This window comes from Vitis riparia, chromosome 10 (genome assembly GCF_004353265.1).
Source record: "Vitis riparia cultivar Riparia Gloire de Montpellier isolate 1030 chromosome 10, EGFV_Vit.rip_1.0, whole genome shotgun sequence".
NCBI lineage: Eukaryota > Viridiplantae > Streptophyta > Magnoliopsida > Vitales > Vitaceae > Vitis > Vitis riparia.
The window spans coordinates 17,110,212-17,133,156 of record NC_048440.1 but is presented as its reverse complement, the minus strand read 5'-3'; the positions used below and the strand labels follow the sequence as shown (position 1 = coordinate 17,133,156).

Sequence of the window (22,945 nt, the reverse complement as noted above, 5' to 3'; positions counted from 1 at the left end):
TCATTGACTAGAGTTGGATGTGAAGCTGCATTTCGTGTAGGCTTGAATAGGAAAGATGGAAAGTGGATTGTAAAGGAATTTATAGGAAATCATAATCATAATTTGGTCGATGCTATCAACACACAATTCATTCGGTCTCATCGAACAATAAGTAATCCAGATAAGGCACAAGTTGATGTTTTGCGTAAAGTAGGTGTTAAAACGACACAAATTATGGATTATATGGTCAAACAATCAGGGGGACATCAACACGTTGGTTTCACACAAAAAGATATGTACAATCACGTTGATGCAATGCGTAGAATTGAAATTAAAGACGGTGATGCGGAAGCCGCGTTGGCTTACTTGTGTGGAAAGGCAGAAATTGATTCTTTTTTTTTTTTATAAATTCAACGTCGATGAAGAAAGTCAACTAACAAACTTGTTTTGGGCTGATTCAACTGCTCGAATGGATTATGCGTGTTTTGGGAATGTCCTAGCATTTGATACAACGTATAGGACAAATGCCTATAAAAAGCCTCTAGTAGTGTTGGTTGGTGTTAATCATCACCACCAAACTGTGGTATTTGGTAGTGCGTTATTGATAGATGAAAGTGTTGGTACGTATGAATGGGTGTTGGAGACATTTCTTATTGCAATGATGAATAGGAAACCCATATCCGTAGTAACTGATGGAGATAAAGCTATGCGTAAGGCAATTAAAAAAATACTACCCCATGCGTGTCATCGCCTGTGTTCATGGCATTTGCAACGAAATGCATTCACGAATGTGCATATTAAGGACTTCACAAGCATTTTTGCAAGGTGCATGTTCATGCGTGGGAGTGCGGAAGAATTTGAAAAGGTTTAGCATCAAATGGTTGAAAATTTGGGTCTTAATGAGAATCATTGGGTCATCGAGATTTGTGGGAAACGTAAACGATGGGCTGAGGCGTATTTACGTGGAAAATTCTTTGCAGGGATGAGAAGCACACAAAGGTGTGAGAGTATGAATGCATATTTAAATAGATTCTTAAAAATTCGTTTGCGACTATATGAGTTTGTACAACAATTTGATAGGGCGATATTGAGAATACGGCAAAACGAGGCAAAGGTGGACTTCGAGTCGAACAATTCCTCACCCGTGCTTTCAACCAAGCTATCCATACTTGAAAATCATGCTGCGACGGTATACACAAAAGAATCCTTCCTTAAATTTCGGGAGGAGATGAAGAATGCAGAGTTATTCTTTGTGGTAGGCCTTGTAAGTGATGTTTCAATGCGGGCATACACATTATCTAAGTTTAGACACCCGAACTTGAAATGGGAAGTCCAATTTTCCCCGAATATTGTAACATTAAAATGCTCGTGCATGATGTATGAGTCAATTGGCATCCCTTGTTGCCACATGGTTGTTGTTATGAAGGTGGAGCATTTAGAAGAGATTCCTAAGTCATGTATTTTGAAGATGTGGACAAAGTTAGCAAAGATGCATACAAGATTAGCACCGGAGAATCAGACGGATAACGACATGGATTGGTTTGTACGATATGGTTCATTGAGTTCGATGTGCAACAAGCTCTCCTACTATGCGTTTGATACGTCATCTTCATTTCTAGAAGTGAAAAATGAAATAGAAAATTTGACGGTGAGAATGGAGGAACTCTATAACAGTAATTTGAAAGGGAAGAAAGTAGCAAGAGATGGAGCAACAATTCGAAACCAAGTTCGTGATCCAAATATTGTGAAGACCAAAGGAAATCCAGGCAAAGTTGCAACAAATTTTCAAAAAGGAAGACGATGTAGTCGATGTAAAAGAGTGGGTCACACAATTCAAACGTGTACAGAACCTAGAATCCCTCAAAATAGTCATCATCGTCAGATGGTATGTCAGATTTAGTAATGAACTGCCGCAAATATGAACATGTTTAGCTATACTTACATAAATGACTAACATAATTGTTTTCATGGCATTATGAGTATGTAGCAGGAAAGCAATTTGTCTTCTCAATGTGACATTCAAATGGAAACGATGCCTTCAACAAATTCATCAGTTGACATTTTTGCAACCTTACCTGTATGTATAATTGCCTTGTTATATAAGAACACAAACAATGATAACATCAAATTCAACAAGAATTGACAACACTTACTAGTTGAAAATGCAGGGAATGCGAGGGGAGCATTTGTCGAATGACCAATCTGACATATATATAGATTATGGTGAATTTGGCAATGTAAGCTTGGGAATAAAAAAGGACTTTTGAGATGAATTTGATCTATGCATTATTTAATGATTTGGCTGGAATAATTGGAATGACATAGGACACTTGAATTTTTACAATGGAATGTGCATGTGCAGATAACAGGATTTCAGCAATATGGACAAACAATGACAACACCATGGGAAGGTGGGGATCCAAACAAATATCCAAATGAGAAAGATATGCAACCTTTTTATTATTCGTTAAAGGAGTAAGGGATGCAGGTATTAAATCAGTAGATATATTAATGTACGTTGTCACTTTGCATAATATGTACTTTTAACTTAAGTATGTGATGGAAAGGCTAAATTCCAATGCGGATGGAATGTTGTGGATCCTACATATAATATTTACTTAGGGAATTTTATGTTTCTCGTAGTGTATAATTGGATTTTCAAAATACGGAAGCTACGGAAAAATTTAAAGAAAAATAAAATAACTAAAAGCATTATAAAAACAGGTTGCACAATGAGTTGAAAACCAAGTTACGAAAAGCTTGACATCAATGTTTAATATCTTGTACATAATACCCATTGGACAAATTTGCAAAGAAGCTCCAACCACTTGGCCATATAGTCATCTTCATCATCATGGCCATCTCCAAGCAAAGCAGAAACGTTAGCTATAGCTATATGCTCAACACATGGGATTTGACTTATTTCATTGGCTTAGGAGTTAAGACTCTGGGAAGTAAAGGGTGGTCAAAGATCAGGTGTAGCGGACTTGCCCAATCCTATCTTTCCTTGAAGTAAGTCCGGAGCGGGAGCAACTTCTACAGCAAATTAAGACTAAACTTGATGACTTGGCGGGGGGGTTTAGGAGGTAGTTGTAACCGCATGTTTATCATAGAGATAAAGCGGGTTTCGTATCACTTTCCGGAAAGCCAGTCATACTAGAACCGCATGGTTCCATGAGGATCATTTTTTAGTGGTTGTGATGCCCTTTGGCTACCAAACAAAATTGTAACTTAAAATAATATTTAATTAAATTAAAAGAAACTAACTAATGTTAAACATTAATGTCGAAGGTTACATGTCTTATTAATTTATGAACAATTTTTTCTTGGATGAATTCCAACAAGTATAGTATCCCGGGTTAGGAACTTTTTCCAATGTACGATTTCATAATCTTCTCTCCAATTGTGTCTCACAAGATTATAGGGTTAAACCCATAAACACCTTGATGGATTAGACAAAGTCTCATACTAAGATGCGAAATCAATTTTGATATTATTTATAACCTTTCAATCTCTTTTGTGCGGACATTGTCGACTTTGAGTTCAATGAATCTTCACAACCTGAAAATGTGTCTATCCTATTGAATAGATACTCTCCGTATTTATGTTGTTGATTTATAAAGATGAAGAAATTTTTTAAAATTTTGTTTTACGGGTGAATGGGAGCATGAAAAAGGAAAACAAAAAAGAAAAAGTTAGTAGATGTTGACTACAATGGATAAAAAAAAAACACACACACACACACACACACACTCAAAAATATAAAAAATTCCTCAATCGGTTGAGAAAAATCCTCAACCGGTTGAAAAAATTCCTCAACCGGTTGAGCAAATTCCTCAACCGATTGCCACTGGTTATAAAAATCCTCAACTGGTTGAGCAAATTCCTCAATCGGTTGCCACTAGTTACAAAAATCCTCAACCGGTTGACAAAATTCCTCAACCGGTTGAGTAAATTCCTCAACCGGTTGCCACTGGTTACAAAAATCCTCAACCGGTTGACAAAATTCCTCAACCGGTTGAGCAAATTCCTCAACCAGTTGCCACTGGTAAAAAAACTCCTCAACCGGTTGAAAAAATTCCTCAACTGGTTGAGCAAATTCCTCAATCGGTTGCCACTGGTAAAAAAATTCCTCAACCGGTTGAGAAAATCCGTCAACCGGTTCCTTTAATTCCTCAACCGGTTGCCACTGGTTCAAAAATTCCTCACCCGATTGTTACAATTCCTCAACCTGTCTCCACTACCTTCAAAAGTCGTACCTATAATTCACACCATAACCTATAGTCCTATAGGTACTAACTATATAATTTTTAGCATAGATAAATGAATATATATATATATATATATATATATATATATATATATATATATATTTGAAAAGCAACCCAAACTATATAGGGACAAAAAAAAATCTAATTATCTAAAAGATTGTAGAAAATCAAACATGTTGAACATGAATGATGCCTATATATTACAATTTCAATTTGCCGACCATATTGAAAGAAGAGTATAGCAAATCAAAATAAAACGGACCTAATGATGAACAATGTATGGTCATCCAAGGTAAGAACTTTCCAATAAACATGACAATATGTGGAGATGGAAAATATAAATAGTAGAAAAACAACAAATATCATAATAATAATTTTTTCATTGCTCATGTCGATGTCTTTGTACAAACAATAGCGATGATGGTTTGTTTTTCTCTATTGCCTTCGTGTAAAACTAAATCACTTACTATTTCCCGACGTAGTTTAACAAAATTACATAAGTCGAAGACCATCATGGAATCACCATTGTTGAATGTCTGCATATGTTTAATGACATGCACTCCACAGTCCCACCTAAGAAAAATAAAAGAAAAGAAAAACAAATTATTGAATGGTTGTATAATTATAGCTTAGATAAACAATAGTAATGTGAGTTATGTATTCATACTAACCCATTCTCTTGGGTCGGAATCGAAGGAGCCCAATCAATGGAGAATTGGAAGACATCTTTCCCTATGTCATACAATTTGAAGAACGTTTGACAAAATTCAACCTAATTTATTATGAAAGTGTTACTAAATATGGAAGAGAAAAAAAATAGAATAGAAGAAAAATATAAACATGAAAGCATACCACTGTTTTGACACTCTGAAATCGGAACTTGTCTCGATTCTTCGATCGTAATGAATCCAAAATTTGGATATGAGAGTTTTTGAAGTCAATGACGCACAGATACCAATGACCAGGGCATTCGTCATGCATTGGAATAAATAGTTGTAAAGTTAGAAAAACAATATATATGAGTTGGGGCACAAAAAATCTACTATATTATAAGTGAAAACAATATCTATTCTAAATTTCATATATGCAATTAAACATTAGAAATAATTACTAACCTTCTCGCAATCATCCAATTCGCTAATGTACTTACTCATGATGGATGTTTTTCTATCAAAAAAAGGATGAGGAGTCCCGCACAAAATCATTTTCTAATAATAAAACATAATACGAACATTAGTATATTGTACTTAATACGTAAGTAAACAAGAAGAGAAATATGAGCTTACTGAAAATGTCGTGGAAAGATAGCATCTTATACTTGAAATGCCTATAAATTGCCTCTGAAAATAATTTAGCTTTGAGGCTTCTAGATTTATTACCTGTTGTTAAACAATAACTTCAATAAATTAATTGAATTAATTTAGCACGCAATTGAAATAAATGAAGTAGGTACTTACAACATCCATCAAATTTTGTCTAGGGCGTAAGCACTCAAAATCTCCACGAACTCCATGTTCATGATCAAAGTCAACAAGAAGCTCACTAAAATAATAATATGTTAAAAGATTCTTTACTAAATTGGAAACATATGAAGGCTAAAATTGTAACAAGACATCTATTAATATTCTAGACACTACAAACCTTTTTGACAATGCTTTATTGAAAACATAATCAGCAACAAGAGATTGAAGTACATTGAATGATTAACCATCCACCACGTCTTCACGAATGGACATGAGTCCATTGAAAGGGAAGGAATCTTATAGTATCTTATAAAATATTTGAGCTCCAAAATGGGGAAACAATCAGGTGCTTATGCCTCACATGCTAGTCGGCCATGGTAATTGGTCATCGATTATTTTTTAACTAAACAATTACACTAAATATTGATATGAATTTAAAACATTAGATTAAAAAATTACACTGAATGATATGAATTTAAAACTTTTGGTTTAATGAAATATATCATACATTTTATTGTTGTATTATATTTATCCTTATTTATTTAAATAATTACAAAAATACCATATATCATATACATTCTAGGATGGTCCGTAAATAATGGTGAAATATATGACAAATTACAAGTTGTTAACACATCAAAAATTATCCTCTTCAACATGCAACTCTTCCACGTGCAACACTTATACATGCGACTCTTCATACTGTAACACGTGCATGGCTATGGAAGTGCTTCTCAACTTAACACATCGAATTACTCTTTATTTAAGAAACTTTTTTTTTTTTTCTACCTTTCTCTCTTGTAGAATTTCTCTGAATACAGTTGGTGATTCTTTGTTCTACCTAGGTTCTCTCCAAAACTTTTCTTTTGACTTTTCTTTCTTTTCATTTTATTTCTGCATTTCATTTGGATTTTATTCTCAAAATAAAATAGATAAAAAGTAGATATAATAAACAATTAAAGAGTAATAACAAGAAGATTTAATCCTAAAATTAATATTATTTTACCCTTTATAAGAAATAAGAAGAAGGGCATGGCAGACACTCATGTTTAATTTAGAAAAACCGGAGCTTATCTCTGATGGTGAGATGCTCCCCCATTGGAGAAGCCGCGATTGGACAGCTCTGGATCTATGAGTCCCCACCATCTTAAAAACCCCACCAACAAAAACAATCATGAAGATTCACTCTTTCCCTCAACACTTCAAGCATTTGTTGCAGTGAGTAGAGACAATATTTTCCACTCTATCTCTAATCCTTGGACTTCTCCCTAACTTAGCCATTACCATTTGTACTAAACTTAAAACCTATTTTAAAATCTGAATTCCAAACATAGTATAAAATGAAGTCTCCCTGTACATATGCCAATCAAAAAGAGGGAAAGAAAAGATAGAGGAAAGAGGTGTGTTTGGTTTGGTTTTGTTTTGGAGTGAGGCTTTAAGAGTCGTGAAAATGGTTGACGATGTCATTGAGACGTGGGAAATGGAAAACTCTAGCAAAAAGGATCAAAACTAGGAATGGAATGGTAGTTACGGAATAAAATAATCAGTTTATGAAAATGGAATAATTATCCATTTTACATTATGTGGATAATCGATATACACTATATAATCAAATATACAAGTATAGAAGTACCTCCTATCCGTGAAGTTGTAATAAATTTATGAGGAAAATGGTTATTGTTGAGAAATCTAAAACTGAAAAGGAAAGTAGAATTCTTATATGAATTTGTAATAGATATATGAGGTAAAGGGTTGTTGGGAATTCTAAAATTGGAAAGAAATTTTAGAATTCTTATAGAAATTGAATCATAGTCTAAATAGAAAAACCATCTAAAAATATTATATAATATTTTTAATTATTTAATCAAACTTATGAAAAAATAATTTATTAAAAAAATTTAATTACTTAATTAATTAATTAAAATTTTTCTTTTAAAACTTGATTTTTTTTTATGATAGTTAAATCAAAGAAACATTCTAGAATGCACATATAAAGAAATAGCTTAACTTGGGGTTTTATTTTTTAAATTGTTAATTAAATAATAATAATAATATAATAATAATAATAATAATAATAAATGTAGTTTATCATAATATTTTTTATTATTATTATTTAATAATAGATAAGTAAAGAAAACTTACCTTAATGTTGAATAGATAACGGAGATAAATAGGTAACCTATATAAATAAATTAGTTAAATGAAAATAATTTCTTTAACCAACCAACTATTGACCTAAGTAGAATAAGTTTTTCTTTGATAGTCATTCTGATCATTCCAACTTGGAATTGTTATTGATCTTCAAATTCAATACTTGTTATTTGAATTGAATTTTTTTTTTTTAAATTAAGACTTATGTAGTGTTTGTTTTTTTACTTAATTCTAAACAAAACCTTAATGCTTAATAATGTTAAATATTAGGTTATTTTTTTTATAGTATTTTATTTCTAATAAGTATTAAAAAAATATAAAAAAAAAACCAATATGTTATTTTTTTATTTAAAAAAAACTTCATATTTTGGTTTTTTTCTATTTAGTAAAAAGTTTATAATAAGTCATGAAAAAGTAGAAAACAAATAACCTAAATTTTAAAAACAAATTGTTTTTAACAAAAAGCCAAAAAAACAAACATCATTAGTTATTTTCTAATTATAGTAGGTATCATAAAAGTGGGGTGTTTTTTTCTTTGGTATTTATAAATGCTCACACTTCTATACCTAGCTTTAATACTTTTTTTTATAGAAGATTACGGAAGTAAAATTTTTGTTTATTTTAGTTTGATAAAGAGTTAGCAATTTATTATTATTTTAATTTTCTAAAAGTTTAAAAAATATAATGGCTTTGACCTACATACGAAACCTTAACGATAGGATATTCCTTATGCAAATGATCTTACAACATTTATTTAAAAAAAAAAAACTAATTATGCATTCAAGCTGAGTAAACTAGTAGAACATAAGCTCAACAGCTTGTTTCTATCAAGTCTACATGGTTGCAGTTGGGGGAGGGGTCTCAGGAGGCTCATGCTCATCAGAAGGGCTCACCCTTGAGTTCATAGTTGCAGTTGGTGGAGAGGCCTCAGGAGACTCCGGGGCCTCAGGAGGCTCTGGGGCTTCAGAAGAACTCACTGTTGACCACCTTGGGGTGCTCCATTCATCTCCAGTGAGACGGGGGGACAAATTTGACGGTCTTTCATTAGGAATCTCAGTTTGTCCACTATGAAAGAAATGTACTAATTGAACGGTCTTCATCCAGACACTTTCATCATTTGGGTTTGCATCACTTCTGGATGCCTGGTGGCGTTTAAAATCGATGAGCAGGCGAAGGAAGAACAGTAGAAAGCAGAGGGTGGAAGTGGCGCCACATAAAAGGTAGAGAGCCCAGAAGCTCCGGAGGCTCAGTTCATCAGTTTCGGTGGTGGAACACTCGGCAGAACGAGGAAACCACTCATCTTCTAATGCTTTTAGAATCCCCTCCTCAGATATGGTTAGGATGGCTTCAGAGACATCAGCAGCTAGTGGAGAGCCTTTCTGAAAGGCCTGCAGGGAGATTAACAAGGATGAAATGACCAAAGGTGATTTCATTGTAAGAATGCTAAGCAAATTCCATATACCGTATGCTATCCTATCCTACTGAGCAAAGGTTCAACTAATTTCCACCCCGAGACAAGGGATGGGCCAATTTTCTTTGGGGAAAAAGGGCATAGACAAGGGAAATCAATTTGGGCCACTCCATACATTTGGTGGCCTAAACGTTCCTCCCTCGAGCAATTTTCCTAAGAAAAATGTAGTGAATGCAAATGGGGAAGAGTTCAAGTTACTACTCACAAAGCCTAATCCTCCGAATCTGTTGAGGGGTTCGGAGGCAATGTAATTCTTGCAGAACTGATTGATGAAAACTTTTGCATAAGGAAGTTCAAGAAAGGCAGCTGAGATGTTCCCACTCTGGAATTCGCCAGGATATTGGTATTGGTTGCTAATATTCTTGATATCAGGCCCTTTAAATTTAATCACATTCTCCAAGTATTTCCTCACAAATGAATCACCATCACAACCAACCACAGACTTGGTAGCTTTTAGCCATTCGACATCCATCACATTGGGTTCAATTCGTTGGACAGTGAGCATTGAAGAAAGACTAGCAGTGTAGCTGGAGGTTAAGACGAAGACAACAAATAGCCACACCACTATCACTACTCGAGTAATATTGCTACGAATTGTCTCCCCTGGGAAATGAAACAACAGCTAGCTTTCTGAGTAATGTAATTATTGAGCAAACCAAAATCTCTTGCATTTTCAATACTAATACTTACTATGAGCAAAGAAAAGAGAAGAGAAGGTGAACCAAAGAGCTGTCCCAAGCTGACTCTTCCATGGGCCTCTGAATGCCGGATTGTTGGATTGGTACTCCAGTACCCAAACTATGAACATGGTGTAGACCAAGAGGGCACCAGTGACTACCCACATTTCCCTTGTGAAAGGCTTCATGAACATCCATGCCTTGTGAGGTTCTTCAGACCTTACTTGTAGTATCATCACCAATCCTGATTCAGCATATGGCTGTGTGAATTCCACCTTTTTTGAACGGTTGGCTAGTATGGTCACATCCCCAACCACAGCATCATAGGTCTTGATCATGTAATTGATTCACAAGAGATAAGCACAAAATTTCTATCAGAAACAAATACAAAGTATGATTCAAGAATTCTGAGAGTCAATCTCCTGTAGTGTATTGTCTCATGAGGACAAGGTCAAAAATTAATGTCAGAAAAGTCTACTAAACAGTATTTCTTTAGGAGGCAAAAAAATTTAGAAGTTTCAAGGGTTTGAAAAACCTAGCTAGTTAGGGAAATATATTGACTAGGAGAGAAATGATGTTCAGTTTGACTCTGATTGGCTAACAATCTGATTTTCATTTATCAATAAATACATGTTTCAGTTGTTTTCGTCTAAACCAACAAGAAGTTGATCAGTAAGCCAGACAGCTGATGCTCTATGCGTAGTTAGAAAGGAAAACGTTTAATGATGAAACCACAATACAAATCATGGACATTGGAGTGAAGTTGAGATTTAATTGTAGTGTGGGGAATCTCATGATTATTGAGAAAGATTTAAAGAGCAAAGGCTTGAGATATGAGTAATTACCTTGTTGTAAACACAATCAACCAGCTCATCGTATGTGCCAACAACTGAATAGAACTCGTAGGGTAGAGAGTAATTTTGCTCCAAAATTTTTAACACCTGGCGGAAAATATCAATACAGAAGCCAGTATATCTTTTCTCGGCTTCCATTTGAGTTTCGTCCACCTTCACAAACTTGTCGAAGGAGGTGTTAGCTGGAATTCCAATCTTCAATGGTTTTGCATCAGTGGGCATTTCCCATCCCTTGGGGACACGTTTTAGGTACCCAGGCCAAATCACTGGACCATCCAAAACCTTTGTGGTGTTTCTACTGCTATTTTTGTCTCCACCTTCTCTGCTGAAAGGGTTGTCCAAGTCCTGCGTCCAACAATCAAGAACCTTGTAGTCCGTTCTAACAACGTTTATAATCCTGAATGGCAACGAATTTGAAATTGATAGATCACCCCCTTCAAAAATAATGTTGCCACTTAAACCACTGAAGTTGCTTGATAATATATTTTTTAACAACATATTTGGAGTATTAGCATCATCACTAGCTAATCTCTCCAGGGCCCGTGTGATGACAGCAATGCTATCATATGCTCGTAGTGCATGAATTCCCGGCTGGGCGTTGTCTTCATCTGGGTTTTCGGATTTAAAATTTTTCTGAAACTGGGCAGAGAATTCTAGGAAGGGCCTATTAGATTTGGAATAGTAGGACTGGATTCCTAGAGCCCCTTCCATATAGGGGATAACGGAGGTGTCCATGGAATCCAGGAAGCTTGAAATGCTATCTGTAATTATCCAGGCTGAGTCTTTCCCCATAAAATCCATCCGCCTTGCTTCTTGGAACAAATGGATAGCCATCGGTAATGATGATTGAAGAACAATGAAAACCCTGGATTGTGTGCTCAGAAGCTTCAAGAGCTCTTGATGGACAGCTCCTCTTGGATCAGATAGAGATGATATGGGAGGAAGAGACAAATGGTACTCGATCTCCGATCCAACTCCTTGAAGAGCTTCAGATAAAATAGTTAACATCTCAGCGTTGCCACCGTACGCATCATCTTCATAGATTGCGATGACCCTTTGCCAGTGATAGGAGTGAACGATAGCTGAAATGCACCTTATTTGTTCAGAAACATTGGTGCCCATTTGTACCAGGGTGGGCCTTCCAAGCTGCCTCGACGGCCGGACACTCGCGGATGCCGCCAATGAAAGAACTGGTACTTGAGCTTGGTTTCCGATTTCAGCAGCTAAAGCTGCTTGCTGCCATGTATCCATGCCCACAATCACTTGCACTTTCTTCTCTTTAATCAATTCTTCAGCTGCAATTAATTAAACGTAATGAACTCCATCAATTGTATTCCATTTTTGTTCTGCCTATTTCATTCATATTCAGTACATAACAGTGTTTTTCAATACAAGGAAGCAATAAAAAATAAAAATAATTTTATCTTCTTTATGTCCATTCAAACTTTAACCCTCGTTCTTTCCTCTCCAGGGAGACCTCGTTTTCCTTTTCCTTGTGTCATGAATGATACAAGGGAAGAGAACTTTCAAGTTTCAACGTAAGGGAAAGAAATAGATGGGAAGAAAAAAAAAAAGGACGGCCGGATTAGAATCAAGAGTGAGGTGGGTGTTGAAGAAGATGAGGATAATTTTATCCTTTCATATTTAATTTTTAATTTTAAAAAATAGAAGATATATAAGAGGTATAGAGATAGTTTGGGTGGCTGATGTTATAACCACTCGTGTATCATTCTAGAGGATCAATATTGAAAATAATAGGTGATCAGACAGTTGTTGAAGGAATCAAGGAAGAGATGACCAACCTGTTAAGGCCGCCCGGTAGAGTTCTCCGGTGAAGTTCCGGAAGACAAGAGAGAGCTTATGATTCTTGGCATTGTTATTGAACTTGTCTACAGCTATCTTCATGGCGGTTATTTCCTCTTTACCTTTACGAGAATTAGCATCAATGATTGCCCCAATAATGGTGGAGGTGTGATCTGCTGCAGTGCCTGTGATGTATCCAAGATGGGAGGCAATTAAAAGGATGGAGGTAAGCGAAAAGTAGAAGAAACATGGTGATGGAGTGTTTGGTGGGAAGGGCATTTCGGCTCTTTCCAACTAACAAGCAAGTGCCTTGAAAGAGTTTAATCTTCCAAGCTTTTTATAAATATGAATCCAGCTGGCTGAACCACAAGTCCTAGAATCTCTCACTTCAAATTTCATGAAGTTTCCTGCTTGCTTCCTAAGTCAATGCTTGCTATACTCAAATCACTGATGGATGGACACAATGAATTCCCTCTCCAGTACTTTCACACGCGGTTTCCAACCCAAGCATTTATGGCGAAGGACAAGGATGACGGAAGAATTGGTTGTTTTTATTCAAGGATTTCTTCATGGCACCGCCGTCTCGCTATAGTCATGAACTACTACTTTGTTTTAACTCGTAAGCATTTTGAAATGGTCATATATACGTTAATAACGTTATCAAATTTATGTAAGCTGTGTCCAATATTGAGACTTGTCTCTGAAATAATTTTCCCACTATTGTTCCTGATTTGTGAAGTTGTAGGCTTTCTGTTCTTAGTTTAACAACCTTCCTGTAGGAACCTTCCCTAAGTGGACACATGGCAAATCACCCTAGCCTCATAAGGCACCCCTCTGATGGACACATGGCACGTCCTACCCTCTGTCCGGACATCTAGTCCGGACCCAATAATGGTCGTCCCAAGCAGGACCCCTAACCACATTTCGCGGGCAATCATTACTCATCTCGCCAAAAGCACACTCAATAGGACATCCCCATGTCTTTTCAGACAACCTGCTACGCCCTGTCCTGCGCCACCTGCAGAATGCATTACAAGAAAATATACTTTTCGTGATAAAAATTTAGGGGTGAATTCTACTTTTGTCGTTAAAAGTAAGTTTTCCCAATGAAATTTTAGATGTTGTCAATAATGTCAATTTTCTACAAACTTTTCCTAATGAATTTGAAATTTTTGTCGCTAAAAGATATGGTGGGAAAATTTGGCACTTTTTTTTTTTGCACAAACACTTTTGTGAAGAAAATAAACTATTTCCCTACGAAAATATTTATCACTAATTATAATTTTTAGTGATGAAAATAATTTCCTCACTAAAAGTTACAACTTTTTATCTATTTTTGCTTACAAAATGGTTTCGTCGATAATTATATTATTTCCTGACAAATTGAATAATTTTGTCACCAAATAATGTTATTAAATTGTAATATTAATAAAGAATATTAATAAATAAGTAGATGATTTATACTATGAAATAATATAATATATATTTGTTGACACTTAATATTTATACTATAATATTTTATTTATATAAATAATAATAAAAATTAAGGATCCATAAAATTAAATACTAGAATGTAGATTTATTTAAATTTAAATGTTCTATTATGTAATAATAGTATTGTTATGAAATAACAAAAATGTAAATTATTTAAGCAATTAATATTTATAGTGTAATATGTTATTTATATTTTTATATATATAAATAATAACAATAGATAATCCAAGATATGTAAGATTACATCTTATGATATAAATTTATTTAAATTTCAATATTATTATATGGTGCTACACATACATAAATACTACTAAATGATTTTTATTATATTAGGTAAAAGTTATCCATACAAGTCCAATGTAGTATTAAATTTATGTTAGCTATGAATAAGTTATATTCCTCTAATTTGTTCTCATTCAAAATCATACCTTATCCACTCAAGAAGTAAATTTATATTAACATTTAGTTACCTAGTTTAAATTAATAGATTTTTTTTTTTAATTATTACTTGGTTTTTAAATAATTGGTCAGAATTAAATTTCTCAAATAAATTGTCTAATGTCTATAAAAACATTCTACCTTCATAAAATTCCAAATATTACTTATGTGTACGAAGATATCATATATTATTAATAAATAAATAAGTATAAGTTAAATATTATATGATATAATATATTGCAAGTACTATATGCCTAGCTCTATTTTCATATTTACAAAATAAAAAACGTCTAATATATATAGCACATGTGAAATTCTATATAAATATAAAGTTTTTTAAAAGTTTTCAACCACATCTTTATTAATAATTGGTTATTTTATTTTTTTATTGATCAATTATATATTTATTATTTTTAATTATTAATTGCTAATTTATCAAAATTGATTAGTTATTAAGAATAAAATCTTAAATTATACCTCAAAATAGTAACTTCTATGGCTACTAACTTGTAAAGGAGTTTTTATACTTGTATGCATTTTTAATCAAATATTTAAAACAAATATAGTTATAAAAAATAATTGAAATATATCATAAATTATTATATGATTTATATTTATAGTGTTTCATTATGTTTGATATTTTTGTTTGGAATAGATGAGAAAGGGAAAGAAAAAAAATGATGTAGAATCCTAATTTCATTTTGATCATTATTTTATTAATGTCAATATGAGTATTACACTTTGCCATTCTCTTAACATTGTCTTTCAATTGTACTTTTATTTTATATTTCAAATTTATCACTTTAATCCATAAGTCTAGAATTGAATTTATTCTAGCTATTAATAAACTATAGTCCTCTAATTTGTTCTCATTCAACATTAGGTTTGTTTAGAGGTGACAAAATTTGATATGACTTGTCAATATGACTTGAATTTAACACCCTTTCATGATTTTGGGTTGAGTATAATTGAGTTCAAGTCAAATTCATGTCGACTTGCATACCTTATTTAATAAATAAATAATGTTGGCCTTATGAGGGGGCCAACAACCACCCTAATGGACTGTGGAAAGTGAACTTAAATAATATAAAATCCATGTTCGGATCACTAATTGGTTTTCAGAACAAATGGGGGTCTTGTCATAAAATACTCTATGGCTAAATGTGTTGCAAGCCAAAGAAATCTTAGGATGGGTGACCCATTGGGAAGTACAAAGCACCTCGATTAACAAGTGGTATCAAGGCCTAGGGCGTGGCCAAGTCAACTAACAGAGACGGTAGGCTATCATGGATGAAATTAATTTGTTACCAAAAATATTTAGCAACAAAAATAAAATATGTCGGCATTAAATATTGACAACTTTTTGAACAAATTTTATTTTTTTCATGACAAAAATTCTTACTTTTGTCGATGAAATATTTCGTTGGAAAACACCTTCAGTGACAATTTTATTTCATCAAGGAAAACTTTGGGCGACGAAATAAAATTTTTGTCACGAAACTTTTAGCGACGGGTCTAGGGCGACGAACAAGGCACGAAAGAATTTTCGTTGGGGAATGTTTTTGTAGACGAAATTTAGACTTTCAGTGACAAAATATTTTAGCGCTGAAAGTCAATTTTCTTGTAGTGATGAAAGGACAAGTGAGATGACAAGTCGTCCCACCAACAATCTCTATCAGCTGCCTATAGGATAATGATTGCTCTGCCACCACCCTCTGAGCAACCATCATGACTGCAGAAGTCAAAGAGTCTCCCCATCTTCAATATGACAAGGCTTTAGACGCTATAAAAAGCCCCCGACGACTCAGTTAAAAAGGGGGGTAAGCATTCTTTATAAAAGCCTCATAAGATCAGTATGCTTGATCGCTAATCTGACAAAAACTTCAAAGGGTGTGTCCGGACCACCTGTCCGGACATCTTTTGCAGGAAAATGGAAGAAAGCATCGTTCTCAGTTGAAGGGACAAAAACATCAAGGAGCTACAGTGCCTCTAGGTCCTCCCTGCATCAACACTTCCTAGGAAGGTTTCGAAATTTATTGCAATTTTTAGGCAAGGACAAAATGAGGGCCACATGGTGGATTCTTGATAAATGTACGGCTATCGGGGAAAGTAATTTTTAAAATGTCGTAGATTGAAAAATAATTCTAATTCTACGACACTTTTTAACACGTAGGATGAGAATGGGAAAAAATAGCATTTTATATTTGAAAAGAAGTGGAAACCCATTTCCCACCCAGCCCATTTTCTTCTCTGCCTCAAAAGTCATTTTGTCATCTGCCCAAAAACCCATTTTCCCGCACACTGATCATGGAGTGGAGATCCTTGCCTCAACATCAATAGAAAGGAAGTGAAGTGTAGATCTGAGAAACCATTGCCCCCGGTGTTTTCTGTAAGTTTTGTGGTTATATTTGGTGGTGTGGTTGTGTTTGGTCATCGAGAAAATGTGGGAAAGTTGAAAAAAAATAAAGTTTTTTTTTTTTTTTTTTTACAATGAAAACGAGTAGACTAAAAATTATGGAGAAAGTTTTCTTTCTTTTTTTTTTTTTTTTGTGGTTCGGCTTGTTGTGATTCTATTTGGTTGCCAAGAAAGTGTGGGAAAGTTGAAAAAAAATAAAGTTTTCATTTTTTTTTTTTTTTTACAATGAAACCGAGTAGACTAAAAATTATGGAGAAAGTCTTCATTTTTTTGTGGTTCGGCTTGTTGTAATTTTGTTTGGTTGCCAAGAAAGTGTGGGAAAGTTGAGAATTTTGTTTTCATTTTTTTATTGGCCGGCTCCGACACAATATTTGTCACCGATTATGTGTCCAATTTTTTTTATATAAAAAAACATAAGATGCTATTTGGTAATTTGATCATGATTTGCGGGGAAAGGTTGTGTTTTTCAGCCTGGCTCAAAAATCGTGGATTTAGAGTTCGTGAAATTTAAATCCAATGGCACAAAAGCAAAGAGACCCCTAGAACAGATCCAGAAAGCACAGGGAGCAAAAAAAAAAAAAAAAAAAGCATTTTTTTTTTCGTTGGGGGTTTTGCATGGATTTTCTCGGAAATCAAACCATGATGAATTTTCCCAAATCTAATGGGGGATGGATTTTCTTGGGAATCAAACGGGGGTTGCAAAAAAAATAAAAAATAATAACATGATTAGATTAGTACCTGCGAGGATTGAGAATGGCAGAGGAAAATAGGGCCTGTTGCCATTAGGTGAAATGGGATTCTTCACTGGGTGAAGCTTGTTGCCAATGCAGTGAAGGAAATGCTACCAGTGGTGGCAAATTCAATTTCATGGGGCAAAATGGGATTCTTCACTAGGTTGCAACTTGGAACCAAATCCAATGAGATTCTTCACTAGGCAAAATAGATATCCTATTTTTTTATTTGTTACAATTAAATAGGTTATCTTGTATAAAATGAATACATTAAATTGAATATGATAAATTAAAATAAATTTAATTTGATTCAATCTTATTTATCTTTTATTTGATTCTTTTTAGGTACATGAATGGATAGTTTGCTTACAATTGTGTTACAAGGATGGTGAAATAATTGATGGCCCAAATGAGGTAGTCCACCACCTCATCAACAACCGATATCATTCATTACTCGATCAAGAGGTGTACGGACTAGAGGGCGAGGGGCTCATATGAGATGGACTAGGCATACATCTGTTCTTAGAGATGCACCATCGACTGACATTAGTCTGCCACCTGTTCAAGAGACTCCTATTACACCTATGGAAGTGCCATCCACCCCACCTGTAGTACCACTTCTTGCATCATCACCACCATCGATAGAGGTTATATTGGTTGATAAGGAGTTAGTTCATATAGCAAATGATGATCAACAAGGACAAAAGACTGATCGTGGTCGAGGACGTGGTAGGAGACGTGGTCGTGGAGCTAATGGAGGGTTACATGTTAGCCCCCATAAAGCCAATAGTGAAGCATGCACATCATAGACGTCCACAACGGAAGATGAAGGCTCCTTCGTGCGGTACACATTAAGGATGTTACTACATATAACTTGTATTTTGGATACTATTAGTATTTTGCATATCATTATTTTGGACAAATACTCAAGATGTATGTTTATACTTGTTATATTTTGGATTAACTAACTTTTTATTGACGTAAGTTCTATAGTATTCTATTTATTTTGGACTTATTCTACACAAAATAGTACTATTACTATTTTGGAAAGGTGCTGACTTAATTAACATTTGGTTTACTTGTTTTCATTGGTTTTAGATTGAATGTCAAAATATTAATTATAATGTATACAAGTGATAAACTTTAAACATTTGGTTATACAATAGGTAATACTAATTAAGAGATAGAATTTTTTTTTCTTTTGTGGAAGGTGTCTCTTTAAAAGACACCTTCAGCATAAATTCGAAATTTTCTACTGTGTATGGAAATTGTGGAAAGTGTCTCTTGAAGAGACACCTTTAGTATAATTCTATTTTTTGGGAATTGTAGAAGTGCCTTTTCAAAATTTGAAATTTTCTGATGTGTGAAAATTGTGGAAAGTGTCTTTTGAAGAGACACTTTTAGTATAAACCCAATTTTTTAAAAATTATAAAAGACGTCCAAGTATAATTTCATTTTTTTGGGAATTGTGGAATGTGTCTCTTGAATAGACACCTTCCATAATTTTAAAAAAATTGGGTTTATACTGAAAGTGTCTCTTCAAGAGACACTTTCCACAATTTTCATACACAGTAGAAAATTTCGAATTTATGTTGAAGAAAGACATCTTTAGCTTTAAAATCATTTCCACAATTTTTAATACATATTGGATTTTGTGAAATTGTGGAAAGTGTCTTTTCAAGAGACACCTTTAGTATAAATCCAATTTTTTGGGATTGTAAAAGATGTCTCTTTAATATATATTAGAATTTGTAGAATTGTGGAATTGTGGAAAGTATCTCTTCAAGTAACATATTTTGTATAAATTAAAAATTTTAGGAATTGTAGAATGTGTCTCTTCAAGAGACATCTTTAGCTTTAGAATCAAATTCATAAGACATTCAAATTTTTCAATTTGTGAAAGGTGTCTCTTCAAGAGACTTCTTTAATGCATATTGGATTTTTTATCACTTGAAAAGTGTCTTTTTTCAAGAAACCTTTAATATAAATCATTATTTCTAGAATTGTAAAAGATGTCTCTTTAAGAGACATCTTTAGTTTAAATTCAATTCTTTTTAAATATGTATCATAATTTTGAAAATTATAAAAGGTGTCTCTTCAAAAGACACCTTCCACTACCATAGATCTATAAATATTTTTTCAACAATTATTTTTTAAAATTGCTGCAAAAGTAAAAAATAAAAAAAATAAAAAAAATAAAAAAAAAAAAAAAGCCTGCCGCATGGTGCCTTTGGAGTAATGAGCCGTCAAATTAGACACCATCCAAAGAGTCTATCTTAACCGAATATATATATATTGAAAAGTCAACTGTCTTTGCCTTGTAAATAAATAAATATAATATTTAAAAAAAAAAAATCAATCGTGTTATATTCTTAGCGGTCCAGTAGTTTGACGTGGGAGGGGTCTTTCTAATTACTCATGTTATAATAGTCTGGGTTTGTCAATATTAAAGATCTTCTAGGAACAATCCAACCAAAGGTACCTTCCCTAGTTGTCCAAGGTGTTCTCATCGTTGGAATACTAATTAAACCTAAAGTGAAAGTCATACCAATTTAAAAAGACAGCTTAATAATTTGAGTAAGCAGATATTGGTATGTTGCACGTCACACGTTTTGGACATAAAAAAAATTGATTTATGTAACTTGCGTGTTCAAGTAAAGTGGTGTTTATTTTTTAACATAATATTAAATGTAATTTATTGTCAGAATTTAAATTATTTTTTCTTTTAATTTTTTATTTATTACTTATTTTTAAAAGATTTGAACTGAATGATAAAAGTCAAAATATTTAATTTGTGATAAAAATAATTTTTGAAATAATCAACATAACCTCCACTCTATTAATATTTAACACTTAACAAAAATAAAATCAAATCAAATCAAATAACTTAATATTTAATATTGTTAAATTATATTTAGAGTTAAATTAAATTAAATTCTATTTATATTTAAATAAAAAAAAATTAAAAAGCACTACTTCCATTATTCCATTATAATCTTAATATAGAAGGAAACTTAAACTAAAGAAAAAAAATAACTTAATTTAAGTTTTGAAATCAAAAGAGACTTAATGAGTCCAAATCATATACACAAGAGTTCCCAAAACCAATAATTACAACAAATTGGTTTATTTTCTAATATTATTTTGAAAACATATTTTATCTGCAGTATTTTAATTTTAATCGATTTTCATATTTATATAATTAATTATTTTTTAAAATAATAGTAAAAATATATATAAATAATTAAAAATAATTAAAAATATGTTTTCAAATAATATTTTAATTATAAGTTCAGTTTTGGAATCTAAAACATAATTCTTTAATTTAATAATAAAAAATTATTTTAAGAAATGCTATGGAAGATATTCTAAGACATCCGATCTTAGGTTGGTTAGGTTTAGCGGTTAGATGATGCATGATTAATTATCATCACAATACCATTTAAAAAAATTATCAATCACATCATATGATTATTTTAGATCACTACCATGTACATAATTCAACAATCCCTTATAATATCTTAAGAAAAAATATTTGATCCACTGATCATTAACAACTCAAACTAGACAAAAAGTAGATCTAACACATGCAAGTGCCTTTCCCTTCAACACATGTCCATCTATTCTTCATTTGAAAAAAAAAAAAAAAACTATTTTTTTTTTCTACTTTTCTCTCTTATAGAATTTCTCTGGATGCAGTTGATGGTTCTTGATCTACTCAGATTCTCTCCAAAACTTTCCTTTTAACTGTTCATTCTTTTTCATTTAATTTTTGCATTTCATTTTGGATTTTATTCTAGATAAAAAGTAGATGTAATAAACAATCAAAGAGTAATAAGTATTAACAAGAACATTTAATTCAAAAATTAATATTAATTTTATACCATTAGTAAGAAATGACATCACACTCTTTTAGAGAAAAAAAAAAGACTAATTGGACAATTACATTTAATTTTAAAAAAAAAATTGGAGAATATCTTAGACGAAGATAAGAGAGACTAGTCGAAGATAAGAGGAAGGATGAAAATATTGATAATTAGATTTTATGATTGTATCAAGAAATATTTGTTGAAATTGTGATAAAAAATATCAATGAGACCAAAATTGATGAAAATTTATAAAAAATTTTAGAAAAAATTTTTAAATAATAAATAAGCATATTCAAGTTTAAAAAAATATATATTTGTAGAATATATTTTTTGAGATTCTATCATTATATATAGAATTTAATAACTTATGAAAAAATAATTTATTTAAAAAAATGTAATTTTAAATCTTTTAAAACATGATTTTTTTTTTTTATGATAGTTAAATCAAAGAAATATTTTGGACAGCACACGTGAAGAGATAACTCCAACTAGGATTTTTATTCTTTAAACTAATAAGAAGAAGAAGTAGAAGAAGATAATAATAATAACAGTAGTTTATTGTACTATTTATTTATTTTTATTATTTAATAATAAATAAATTAAGATTACATGCCTTAATGATGAATAGATAAAGAAGAAAAATAGATAACCTAAATAAATAAATTAGTTAAATGAAGATAAGTTCTTTATATAATTTTTTTTTATTAGTTTTTCGTCTGTCAAATATTGACCTATGTAGAATAGGTTGTTCTTTTAGTTATTCTTTCATCGAACTTGATGTTCTTATTGATCTTCTTTTTTGTCTTTTTTCTTTTCTTTTTTTTCTTTTTTATATTTGTAAATGTTCCTACTTTCATACCTAGTTTTATTTTTTATAATTTTTATTAAGTAATTATATTTGAGTTAATATAGTTGTAAAGGAAATAATGAGGTAGAAAGAAAACTAAAAGTGAAGTTAAAGGTATTTTAGAGGTGTAGAATACCAAAAGGCATCCCTAAAATCACACTCACCTATGAGTACATGAGTTTGGACCCATGTTTTCAATACACTCCTTAGAAATAGGGCTTTCTAGAGAATTTTGTTTAAGGGTTTCTGGTAATGAGTAATTAGGGGTTGAGATTGCAACTTATGTGAGGATACCGGCGTCTCATGGATGGATTAGGGTCATTAAACTAAAATCAAACACGTATCAACTCTTAGAACACAACCATCCTTTTAGGTACTCAAATATTTTTCTATAGAGGAATATCACTTGTTTCACATACACAAAGAAAAAACATTCCATATCAAATATCATTACTCATTCCAAAAGAAATGAAACATAAAC

General features: G+C 32.4%; 1 protein-coding gene across 1 annotated transcript; it reads right to left on the bottom strand.

Moving 5' to 3' along the window:
* Positions 1–8,560: 8,560 nt before the first annotated feature.
* On the bottom strand, positions 8,561–12,990 carry LOC117923300 (glutamate receptor 2.9-like). Its single transcript, XM_034841525.1, has 5 exons — positions 12,669–12,990; positions 10,858–12,161; positions 10,026–10,341; positions 9,541–9,938; positions 8,561–9,252 (listed from the first exon to the last, which is right to left on the bottom strand). The coding sequence occupies exons 1-5, from the start codon at positions 12,946–12,948 to the stop codon at positions 8,698–8,700; spliced, it is 2,853 nt and encodes a 950-aa protein (XP_034697416.1). The 5' UTR covers positions 12,949–12,990; the 3' UTR covers positions 8,561–8,697.
* Between the last annotated feature and the right edge of the window lie 9,955 nt (positions 12,991–22,945).